The sequence below is a fragment of the Dunckerocampus dactyliophorus genome, chromosome 11 (genome assembly GCF_027744805.1).
Source record: "Dunckerocampus dactyliophorus isolate RoL2022-P2 chromosome 11, RoL_Ddac_1.1, whole genome shotgun sequence".
Lineage (NCBI taxonomy): Eukaryota > Metazoa > Chordata > Actinopteri > Syngnathiformes > Syngnathidae > Dunckerocampus > Dunckerocampus dactyliophorus.
In genome coordinates this window covers 21,428,681-21,441,616 of record NC_072829.1, presented here as the reverse complement: position 1 = coordinate 21,441,616, position 12,936 = coordinate 21,428,681, and the positions used below count along the sequence as shown (strand labels likewise).

At 42.3% G+C, this 12,936-nt stretch overlaps 1 protein-coding gene across 3 annotated transcripts in view; it reads right to left on the bottom strand.

The window, feature by feature from the left end:
* Positions 1–5,225, bottom strand: part of adam19b (ADAM metallopeptidase domain 19b) — a 44,632-nt gene extending 39,407 nt beyond the window's left edge. For all 3 annotated transcript variants that reach the window (XM_054791667.1, XM_054791668.1, XM_054791669.1), the window contains exons 1-3: positions 4,992–5,225; positions 4,162–4,247; positions 4,011–4,081 (exon numbers count right to left, since the gene is read on the bottom strand). In XM_054791667.1, coding sequence (XP_054647642.1) covers positions 4,011–4,081; positions 4,162–4,247; positions 4,992–5,094 — 260 coding nt within the window. In that variant the 5' untranslated portion in view covers positions 5,095–5,225. The remainder of the gene's footprint in view (positions 1–4,010; positions 4,082–4,161; positions 4,248–4,991) is intronic.
* Positions 5,226–12,936: the final 7,711 nt, after the last annotated feature.

Sequence of the window (12,936 nt, the reverse complement as noted above, 5' to 3'; positions counted from 1 at the left end):
TTGTAACTTGCATGCTGAAAAAGTGTGTGCACCCCTGATATACATGTACAATGTACATAAATACTCATTTTTATAAACACACTTAACGTATACATGATCTATGTTTATAGTGGATGGTAGATCGTAGCGATTTAGTCAAGTAGCGTACCTCATAGGTTGAAAAACTGCGCGCACCCCTGCTCTAGATTGTACATGAAGTTACCAGGATCCTTTAGAATGCCGCAAATCCTCTTTGGTGGAAATTCTCACAACTTCTTACAATCTTTTGACATTTTGTGTGTGATACCAATTCAGCACATAAAAATCCACACAATTTGGTCACTGTATGAATAGTTTTGGGCTTAACCGTAGAATTTGGACACTGGTGAAGAAAGTGCCAAATTGCTACAAAACATCCATAATCCATAATTTACAAATAATTTACAAAACCCCTTAAATTGAGTCTCAGCTGGTTCTGCAACACGCTGCATTGTTGAGCCTTTGCATCTATATCAAAAATGAACAAATAAATGTGCTGGCCTTAGGGGACTCTGCAGAGTTTGGATGTGGTCCAGGCGGAGGACAGATGCTGTGATTGAGGAGCGCAGTGCTGCCTGAATCAGCGAGACAAAGACTTAGTTCAGCTTCTGTTGGGAGCGGGGATTACTCATGCTAATGTACTTTGGAGATGGTGAAGGGAAGAGAAGGGGATGTGGGGTAATGCATTAGGGTCAGTGGGTCGCATTCTCTCATCGTATCAGATAACATCACCACACACGGGGTGAAGGCGATGGAGGATTTACAGGCTTTTATTGCTCAAAGTAACTGTGTGTGTGTGTGTGTGTTAAGACATCCGAGCAGACTAAACACAGTTAGACATCTCCTGCTCTCCCTGACATCCATCAGGTCTAAGCCTTGTTTGTGTATACGGTGTGCATTAGCTTTGTGTGCCTGCGTGTGGCCGCAAACCTGACAGCAGTCTATACGCGGGGGAGATGTATATTTGCCCTGGAAGCTCTGGGGAATGTCAGACAAGAAGACAAGAACTGAGAGGAGAAAACAGGGCCCTCGTTTTTGTAGCGCTGACAGTCGAGGACATATGAGGTGAGGACGGGAGGACAGGAGAGGACGTGACAGGAGAGACAATGATGTGCACATCTCCTGAAGGGAGGGACTGTTTCAAGACAACAGTAAGGACAAGGAATGACGGTCGTTATCCGTTCAACAATGGGCCAAATTTCATTTTGGCTCAATCAAACAATAGCTATTTATTTTCAAAACCACATACTTTCTATCAATTTTTAGCTCTGAAACAACTACAAAAACTTTTCTTTTTACCAGGGAAAAAGAACATCTGGCCACCGAAACATACCGTTAGAAAGTCAGCCACTCTTATTCTACAATAAGCAAGTCCACACGGCAAACATGTAACTCCATGACCTGTTTTATATACTGTATTACCATCGCAAAAATAGGTGGATGTTCAACAATTTACTTGGCATTAATTTCCTTACAAAATCACCGTCTTTTTTGTGAGAACAGGCTTCACAAATATTTCCACGCAATACACATTGAAAAACATTGAAACATACCAATGGTAAAGGTCCCGTATGATACCATTTTCCAACAATTGTAAATAAATCTCAGAAGTCCCATATTAATCTCCTGGAGGTGCAAACAGGGAAATAATCTGTCAGCCTTGTTGACTATTTTTCTCAAAAGCACCGCATGCAGTACTGCAAGCAAAGTTTTCCAACTGACTTTATATCACCAGCCAAATTCTAATGCAAGTTGAGTTGTTGCATAAGTGAGTGACGCAACACAAGCCTGCACAGCGCTATCTTGTCAAATGCACCGCGTAATTTTCGAAACAAGTTTACCAAGTAACTTTAGAAATAGAGGCAAGCTGAGGAAAACCTGACAAAGTGGAGGCAGTGGGCAACGCCTCACGAGCCGTTTTCAAATTGCCAATTGCGACGCGTACGTGAATGAGGCACTGATCAACTCCTCTGTGGCTCCAGCCTGCACAGTCTGTCTCCGGAGGGGTGGTCGCTGTGTGTGACTGGCCAATCACAGAGCGTGAGGAGTGAATACATAATGGGGATTATTCTTACAGGTAATGACGAGATGTACACTACTCGTTTCATGCTCGTATTCGGCAAAAATGCATTATCCGTAAGGGATACTCGTTTACGAGTATCCGGCTCACCCCTACGGCTTAACTTAAAACTGAAGACATTCAGTGTCCAGGTTGCATGGGTTGCAATCACGACGAGCTTGTCAACCCATCGGAAATCGCAGGAGGTCATTACTCAATATACTGTAACAGTCTGACTCACAGCGTCATCTTAGACAGAATGCTAAAATCATCACACGGCAACTTAACACTCAAAAGGTAGGTAAGAAAAATACAATACAAGTACCAATACAAGTTTAGAATGAAAAACAACTATTTTAATGGTTTCCCATCATGCATTTCTTCCCAGCAAAGCATTTCATTGGCCACGGCTGCCGGGGCACTAGTGATGTGTCGTTGCGAACGAATTAGCCCTAAGAGCCGGCTCATGTCGTTGCGAGCCAACTGGGAGCCGATTAGATTTTTCCTCATCATTTTTTTCTGTTCAAGGCGTATGTCATTGGTCAAGATGTGTGGCGGCGTCTTTGTGTCCACACTGAGCAGGGGGAGGGGCGGGGTTAAACACATGCTGTGGTGCTCTTTGAGCCGATTCTAATGCAATTATTATTATTATGATTATAATGCAACATTACAATATATTTTTGTAGCTGTTCAATGAGGTTTAAATAAATCCATTTAAATAATAAACATTTGAATCAATGCCATTTTTACATTGGTAATTCATTTTACACAATACACATAATTTGGTAATAAATTAATTTAATTTGGGAGCCAAAAGAACCGGCTCTCCAAAATAGACCCAAAGGGCGCTGCAATGATTCATTCAGCTGCCTCCGTCCACCAGAGTGAGCCAGAGGGAGCCTGACAAAAGATCCAACAACAGATGTGTATAAAACGTTTGGCTTGTCGTAAGTTCATCAAAAGTCAAGACATGTATGCCATTTCCTGGCCCATGTTGAAATCTTGAGTACTGTTTCGAACACAAACTTTAACACATTTTGAATGGGCTAAAAAAAACAACAACAAAAAAAAACTGTCTGTTCCTTGTGGCGGCAGATGACAATAAATGGTTACATGACTTTAATTATAAAGTCTAACTGCAAAATGGTTACATGACTTTAATTATAAAGTCTAACTGCAATTTAATAAGTGAAGCTAGTAGAATGTCGAAACCTGCGTTGCTCCATGCAGGAAACAGTTGCTCAAAAACTATTTCAAAACCAACCTTTCCTGATTGATTGAATAATGAAATAAAGCAAGGGTGCATTAAGACATGCTCTGTGTCTCTCCTGTGTTTCTCCTCGACAACAATACACAAGTAAGTGATTGATGAAGTATCCCTACTTCAGGAAATATAGGAAATATAAGAGTGTGACCACCTGCTGGGGAGGGAGGACGTACATGGGGATAAATCCCCCAGGGCGTCATGACTTGATGCTAATGGGTGCGTGGATGTGGGTGAATGAAAACATACATTAGCGTGGTAAAATGTGCTTCATTTCTCTGCTCATAAAAGCCTGTTGTTGCACATGTGTGATGGTTGTCACTACATTTTGTACATCACAAAGAGTGCTGACTGGCATCCCGACAAGCTATGAAAGACTTTCTCATCAAGCTACCATAGTTACTGTGACGGGAAGCACACAGAACCACCAGATTGCAGAATGTTGAAGACACACTGACTTGATGTTAACCAAAAGGCACACAGATCGAGTGTCAACAACCCATCTCAGCCCCCACGGGGGCCCTGACCTCATCCATGTGTCTATGTGTCAACTAACATCTGGTCAAACAAACAAGCCAGTTGCGGCGTCTAGTCTCGGTTAGTGGACGTCTCGTGGAATGATGCCTCACATGCATTGGCTAATTTGACTACAATTCATACACGACTCACTCATTTCTCTGCAGGTGCAGCTTCAGCTGCTGGCCTTCAGCCGAGATGACAACTTGAGTCTCCACAGGGTGCTGGAGGGACACAGGATCAACTCAGAGCTGGAAAAACTGGCATCGTGTCTTTAATCATTTTATGAAATGAAGTGACTCACCTCTCTGTTGGCAGACCTGCTGTGTCTGTGATGATGCAACCATATTGGATAGGTTATGTCATAACTGTGCACTGCACTCTTTTCTCCTGCAGAAAGATGGACAAGCTGCCGATTGCTGCGTGCATCCTCATTTTGTATGCCTTCATTTTCACAGGGTTCAGTTTTTGACCCAAATGATTGCTAAAAATACTGTCTCGGTTGTCGTACAATGAAACTAGTCAGCGGAATAGAGTGTCCAAACAAAGCATTCACATGTTGGTGAAGAATGGACTGTGGTTCTTTGACAGTTGGGACATTATAAACAGACTATGTGCAGGGAATCCTTCAGTTGTCTTTATTATGTGTGTGGAAGTGGTTTATTTGTTCTGAGAAAGCACACATTTGTCTCCTTTTATCCTCTTCATGAGCAGTGTGTGCCCTGCACTGATGAGGCGTTCAAGCACACAGCATATTTCTGAGTTTTATTATTTGGATAAACTAAATTTGGATAGTCATTTGATGGAAGAGTTGTCCACTGGTCTAATATATAGTTGACACGCTGCACTACTAAATTGTTACAATATCCCTTTAAGAATAACATAATAGAATATAAGCCTATAAAATGATGCCTGTATAGACTATATTATTTTTATATATTGATTTAATAGTTAATGTAGTTGTGGTCCACCAGTACGTAACTATACTATATTATCACACTGCATATATTCACTTTTACCAGCTTTTTCCATCATGCAACTTTACAAAATGTGTGCCTTTCCAATGCACACATCGGCTGCAAGAGACGGAAAAATGCAATGAAGCCATTCATCGTTGAAACAAGTCGGACTCACCGTGATAAACAGCGCCTTGCACGACAGGCTGAGCCCAGTGGAGGAGCGCTAGGAGGGGCAGGCAGACCGAGTACGCCGCGCCACGGAGAAGAGGAGGACGCATCCTAAACACGAGAAGCTCCCAGTCAATATGAATAGGAGATACATCAACGTGCACGCTGCTCGGGGATCCTTCACGTCAGACACATCCACTGTGGGTCTGACATGGCAAAGAGCCGCTGCTCTTCCGAGGGATGATGGATATCTTTTGGAGCCCTCCCCTTCACGTGCACGCGCACACGTACACGCGGAGAGGAGAGACAAGACATTCAACCCGATATTATGAATACACTGTATATTTGCATCACGATGGACAGACATTCAACAAATAGGATAGCAACACCTAGTCTTAACGACTTCAATAAATATGATTCTTAAAGGCATATTCCACCAATTTAGGACCAAAGTCAAATTCCCTATCAACAAGAGGCTTTTCAACGACAAATAACCTTGCACAAACTGAACAGTTCCCTCAAAAAGGCAAGCTCAACAATCAAACAGCCAAGTATTAAATCACTGTTAAATGGCTGATTTAGCACTGATGTTGTATTCTTGACTCCACTCAAACAGACGCCACACTTTAATCGTCAGGCGCGTACTCAAGTTCAGTCAATATGTGCACACACCAGTAGACGAATAGAAATTGACTGGGGGAAAAAGGAGACTACTTCAATACAGCTTGTAGAGAAATCATATTTCCTCAAATAGTGGCCTCCACTCGAATGGACGCCACACTTGAATTGTCAGATGAGTACTCAAGTTGAGAAAATTCGTTCGCGCACCAATAGACGGATCGTAACTTGAACAAATAAGCACTGCTTATTTAGCACAGCTCATAGAGAGCATATTTTGTTTTCTCGTTGGCCTCCACTCGAATAGATGCCGTGCTCAAACTAATAATCACACGCATACTCCAGTTCACTAAATGTGTGCTGCCCACAAATCGACAGATAGCAAATTAGAAAAAAAGTGACCACATCAGCACTGTTTGTAAAGAATAACACATTTCCTCAAACAGTGGCCTCCACTCAAATAGACGCCACATTTTAATCATCAGCTGCGTAATCCAGTTCAATAAATATCTTCCGCACAGAGATGGTAAATTGAAAAAAAAAATGAACTACTGTAGCAGCACCTTTAGAGAATACCACATTTCCTCAAATACTGCAGTGGTCTTCATCCACTCTAAACACCACCGTGCTGTAACCATCAGATGTTTACTCCCACTCAGTAAATACAAGATGTGCCGCAAACAAATAGAGAGATGGTAAACTGAAGGGAGAAAAAAAATGACTAATTTAGCACTGCTTGTACAGTATGTTGTATTTCCCTGAGTAGTGGCCTCCACTCTTATAGATGCCATGCCATAATTAATTGAATGCAGACTCAAGTTCCATAAATACAAGAAGGTTGGCCTAATTTTTCAAGATTGTATATATTCTGTATGTATACCGTGCAGACCGTAAGTGCTGTACTCTGATAGCCGGACAGAAAATACAAAGCATTTTCAAACGTATGTTATACATTTATATACAAATGTCATTGTACAATTACAGACCTTCTTGCCTTAACCTTAATAGATGCCTAGTACTCTCTGCATTTCACTAAATTAAATCCCCTACAGCCGCCAAATGAGGAAATATAATATCCCTAACAAGTTTCAACTAGCAGGCTTGAACGTAAACACATACTGTCTTTAAATAACTGAACCATTTGCCTCCACATGTTCTGCTAAATAAAATGTGTTGCGTGAGGCCACGATTCACACCAGTGACTGAGTTGACTTTCGTTGTGTCCCAAGTGAGTTGTCCACAGCTGTTATGCGCTTACTTCAATCATACACTGAATGTCTTGAAGCACACCTGTGTGTCAGACTCATTCACAAGACATAGCATTTAGAACTGGTACTCCTTAGAGTGAATGTAAAAGTTGAGTCCTGACTTCACTGAAGCATGTACAGTAGCGTTGAAAGAGGTCACCGTACCCCAAAATACAGTACTTACAGTAAACGAGCTTACGGTGGTAATGAAATACAGTTGGTTCACTCCACAGCAGCCATTCATACCGAGCCGGTCGTTTAGAAGTGCAATGATAAATATGCCACAGAGCACATGTCAGAGGGGATAGAGTGTACTCGGTGTGTGTGAGGTATTCTTAGCACTGGCGCAGGCCTACCAACCCATTCACTTCTCTAAATGGCATCCTGGCAGCGAGACAAGCCTGCCAAACACTTCAGTATCTGCAGTACTTGATTGAGGTGTGTGAATACAGTGAGTCATGTCTTATGTGTCCGCCCCGACCAAAAAGGAGAAAATGCAAGGTATGATAGAGCCTGGACCTTTATGGTTTAGCATGATGCAATATAATAAGGGACAATACTAAAGAAATGAAACATATAAGATATGTTTTACAGTAGTTATTGTACACTCTGAATAGCAGCATACATTTATTTACATTTACGATCTTTCTGAAAATGGCTCAACATGCAGCCATTATTGGCTTAATAGTTGGCAATGCAATAATTGTGTCTTTCATATACAGTCAAGCATGGTCGTGGTAGTATTGTCTGGGACTGCATGAGTGCTGCCGGAAGTGGGGAACTGTGGTTGAACATGTACTGTAACATGCTGAAGCAGAATATGAGCCTCTATCTTGGGAACTTGGGCCGCATGGCAGGTTTCCGACATAACAAGCCCAAACACACCTCCAAGATGACAAGTGGCTTGCTGAGGAACCTGAAGGTGAAGATGACGGCGTGGACGTGTTGTTGTCGTCATCAACAGCGACGATGGCAAAATTACTTTGTTGACGCGTCTTTTTTTCCGAGACAATAATGTTACGCAGATGAGCTCAACATGTTTTTTTTGCTGACTAAAACAGATGTTAGTTGACACATACACAAACATTTTGTGGGTGGTCTGTCAGATGTTCAAAATGCATGACATGCCAATAGGGAGCCCCAGAGTTGCATGTTCATGGCCTCCTCATGGTTGCCATTTGCCTGTGAGATCCCCAGGTGCTTGTAGCTGTCCTGTACATCTGTTACGTTGCCTTCAGGTACTTCAACCCCTTCAGGAGTGATCATCTTCCCTCGTCCAGATGTCATTCATTCATGTAGAGGAGGTGGATTGATCGTCGTTCCACTTCGGAACCAGTACCCGGTTAATATTAAAGTTCTCTTGGTTCAACTGGTTTTCCCCATCGGATCTGCTTCTTCACCACAACATCATCTTCCTCTCATTGGGGAAGATGGAAGGCCTGAATATACATCAATAACTTTGGAGGTTCCACTGTAACACACACAAGATAACAGTATTTTGTTTGCTAAAACGTTCTGTCAGACAAACTATTTGCAGACAGACAACTTAGAGGTGGGTTCACTAAATTAACAATCAATCATTTCTTCAATTGTTTTTTAAATCTGAAATAATATGTGAGTATTGTGAGTAACTACAGTTCTGTTTCCATCGACGCTAAATTGTCCATAGGTATGAACGTGAGCGTGAGTGATTGTGTCTATATGTGCCCTGCGATTGGCTGGCGACCAGTCCAGGGTGTAAGTCAGCTGGGAAGTCAGCTGGGATAGGCTCCAGCATACTCCCGCGACCCTAACGAGGATAAGCGGCATAGAAAATGAATGGATGGATGGATGGATGGATGGATACTGTTTCCATACCAGTGTCGTATTGAGTAAAGTAATGAGGAGTTGTGCAATCACGTGAACGTCATAAAGCACAGCTAACCCCTTAGCATTCCGGGTTTTTTTGGGGGGTGGGGGCTAAAACACCTGAAGAAGTCATACCCAAAGGAAATATGAAAGAAAATGTAATTGAAACATTTGGAGTCGCAGAGACATGGTTTTCAGCTCTTCTATCTAAAAAGCTGAATTTTTATCCTCAACAGTCAGAATTTGTCCAAGTGCCCCTCCTTTTTTTTTTTTTTTTGTTTTGCTCAAACCTTGGGTTTTTTTCCATTTAATTTCCACCATCTTTGTGATGCCATCATAGAGGTGTGAGTATTCCATTCCAGCAATAACCTGTGCAGCTCTGGTGAATTCACAAGTTTGCACACTGAATATTGACACTATGAACACAAAATGTTCAGTGTGCGATGAACTCACACTCACTTGTGTTGCCAGCTATTTAGACAATAATGGCAAGTTACTACACTTACTAAAGAGGACAGTAACGTCACACAGCTTTCCAAGCTGTACATTTTTACACCACTGGTGCGTGGATGTACAGGTGCGAATCCCAGTATGCAGAGGCAAGACACTTCCAGATAAGAACAGAAGCTTTACTTGACACTTTTGTAGTCAAAAAAGTACAGCAACTAAAAACAACGGTGCTACAAGAGTGTCCGAAGCACCGTGACAAAAAGGTACTGTAGGAATACTCCTACACCTTCCTGCAGCAGCTGAGGAGCTTAAATGCAAGTGCTGATGGGAGGCAGCTGTGCTCATCCAGTGGCTCCGCCCACCTCAGGAAAACCAGCCTCTGGAAGACAGAACAAAACTGATCAGTAACGAGCACAAAACAAGTCCAAAAAGGTCTTATAGCAGTCCGGCCATAAAGAAGAGGCTGCCATGCCACAGCAGAGCGTGGCACATTTACAACTCTTAAGGTTCATTACTATAATGCTGCCCTTGCTGCCCTTAAGAAAATGGTTGCCAAAATGTGAGGGCTCTCCTCACTTCTGTTGTATATTGCCAGAAAAACCTGTGGATGCCTGCTTAAAAATTTGGTCTGGGACCAATGAGCTTGACAACATGGCCTCCTCAGCTACTCCACAATGGGTTAAATACACATTCTGCACATGCTTGCACATCATAAAAAGGTGTTGCCTTGATTTTACAAACCGGTTTGTCTCTTGGCAAGGTGTGCGACGAGACACTCAGCTCGTGAGATGAGATGTTACACAAGATTGAGTCTACCAGATGACAATAAACAATATCGTTAAATTATTTGGAGAGGAAATGAACCACTAATGGTATGATAATTTATCATAATAACAATAATTATATTTTAGTGGTGTGCAGTCAGGGCTAACAAGGCCTTCTCTGCTGGCTTAACCACTGCCAGAAGCACAGCTCTACATTTACAACTTCAATTCTAATATTTGTTTAACAATATATATCATCATAATATTTCATCTTCGTATAGCGTGTTTCCTTGCTGCACTGCTTCCAGTAGTGTATGGGTACTGTATGTTACAGGACCTCCAGAGGCCTATACTGCTAACGTTGTCACGATGCGTAACGGCTGTCGAGTGCTTGACCCCCACTATGCAGAGATGAGGCGATGGTGTGCAAAATGAAAAGTCTTTAATCGTTCAGATACTCAAAAAACATAGGAACAAAAAGCGACAGAGTGGAAAGCTCTGTGAAAGACTGACAGGTATATTAAATAGGCAATCTGAGTTATAGCACCTGTAGCGAGACAAGGAACAACAGGTACGAGCTTAACAACCTCAATGAGCCAGCGCCGTCCTGTTAACTGCCACTGGTGTGAAGGTGTGAAGCGGCTGCCCCTTCCACTGAGCAGGAAGCACAGCTCGCTAAAATAAGAGCCTGACAAACGTGGCTCAACATACCTAAGATTTGTGTTCATGATGCAGCTCAACAAAACCAAAATTCCCCAGAGTTAACGGTACTGCAGCGGTGGTTACAAACTTACTTTGTCAAGTCCTGTTCTCGGCTTTGTGCTCACAGGGGCGTTTGATATCATATTATTCTATTTCTGCAAAAAAATGGAGCGATTCCAGACAGTGTATTTTACACCAGAGGAGCAAGTCATTATTATGGGAAAGATTATCACTGCCAAAAGCAACACTGTCATACGACTGCTGGCAGAATATTGCTGACCGTGTAAGTTTAATACTTTATTATACTTTACCCTTAGTTTTTTAATTAATGAGCGCTCAACATTGTGCAACTTTTACACATGAACCCTTATCCATTTAAAAAATAAATAAACTGGAGCAACAACTGTCTTTTTTTTCTTTTTTGAAATATGTCTACAGTACAAGTATAGTGCTATAATTGTTTAATGCGCTAAATTATAGACTGCTGTATCTAGTGGTGACCACCAGATGGCAGTGTTGATGTGTTCGTGGAGAGGTTTATGTGTGACAATTTTGTTTTTTTTCTGCTTGGCTAAATGGATATTTCATATTGCATTTTATTGCAGTTCCTACACCATATGGTATGTAACTCCTACTCCAAACAAACACGTTAATAACACATTAATTGCAACAACACTTCCTCATTGTCACAAGACAGACCGCGAGATGCGTTCACTGACACTCCGAACATCACAAAACGTTTTATTATGCGTGCATGGGTCGTCTAAATAAACAAAAAAAGCAATGAAAATCAATAAGTGGACATTATTATCACTCACTGTGCAACTCTTAATGCTGAAGTGCAATTTGCTGCATTTAAGTGTGCTCGGAAATTCCAGAAAATTCACTCAAAAAATGCAATTTCATCTTAAATGACGTGGTGTCTTTGAACGCCACTCCTCATTGCTCATAATAACACAGTTAAAAGTCTGATTCAAATATTCTGCTGTTAAAGAAACCAGTGTTTGGTAAATAGATTTTCAGACGTGTGTGCCATCTCTTAACTTGATTTAAATGTTGGCGCTTTGAATACATACAAATATATATAAACCTGCACTGTCATCCGTCTTTCTTTCAATAAAATACAGTAAAAATGGACATATTTCAGACATTATTTTGAACATGCATACACGTTACATTGGAATACATCAAATCACTGTTCTGCATGTCCAAAAAGGAGTAGGAAGAAGCAAAGTTTATTTAATCCTACCCCCCCCAATTGTTCACTTCCTGTATTCCAAATGTACTCTTTGCTAGTTTAAAATACATCGGGAAATGATAAGGTAATATGTTACTATGATAATGTAGTGTGACATGGTGATTAATCATGATGAATTAATTTTGCTCATTTTAGTGCACTGTTTGAGTTCTTTACTCAATCCGTTGCATAATTTAATTTCATATACTGAAATGCTGAATTGTATCACATTTTGGGGTATTGTTTGGGAGCTTGAGCAACAAAGAGGAGGAGGAGAGCGAGAGCGAGGCAGGCACTGTCTGCTAGGCGGAGAGAGAGCACAGAGAGAGACAAAGAGCTTGCAGAGAGCATTTGAGAAAGGCTGTCGCGGTGCCACTTGGCAAGGAACGATCAAGGCTGTCACAGACGGCCATGATGTGTGTCACAGAAGATGCCCTACCTTGGCTTTTGCTCCTCAGCCCAGAAAGCCGCCGTGATCATGGAGCTTTGGGTGGCCGAAAACACAGAACTGATCAAGTTGGTAGGACTACAGTCATTACGATACCCCCTCCTTTGGGCGAAAGTATGCTGGGGGTGTGTCAGAGAGTGCCCTCGCTCACGTCAGTTGTCGGGAAACGAGAACGGGTCCGCGTAGATGCTGTTTATTATGCAACTTTCAGGAGCCCTCAAGTTCAGCAAGAGAAGCCGGTCCCTGCTCTCCCTGGCAACTAAAGTGGGCATGGGCATACAGGCGATTGGAGCTGTGGGGCGCACTCCAGATAGAGACTCAGGTGATGTACTGGTTCAAGTGGAGGGCGTGCCTTGCCTGGCCCTCATAGACACGGGGCTGATGGTAACACTAGTGAGGCCTGACGTGTGGCCAAAAAATACCACTACAGCAGGAGCCCCCTGTCACAGTTAAGGGAGAAGGTTCACTGCACCAAACTTGGATAGCAACCGTATAAGACTCGTGCATCCCGAGTCTGAATTTTTTAAAAGTCGGTGGGCTGCGTTGTGAACATCGGAGGTGAGTCGAACAGCTTTCACGGAGTTCCTGCCATTCCCATGGCCTCCTTGGGCTCCCTCAATCCCCAAGTCAAGCCGGTG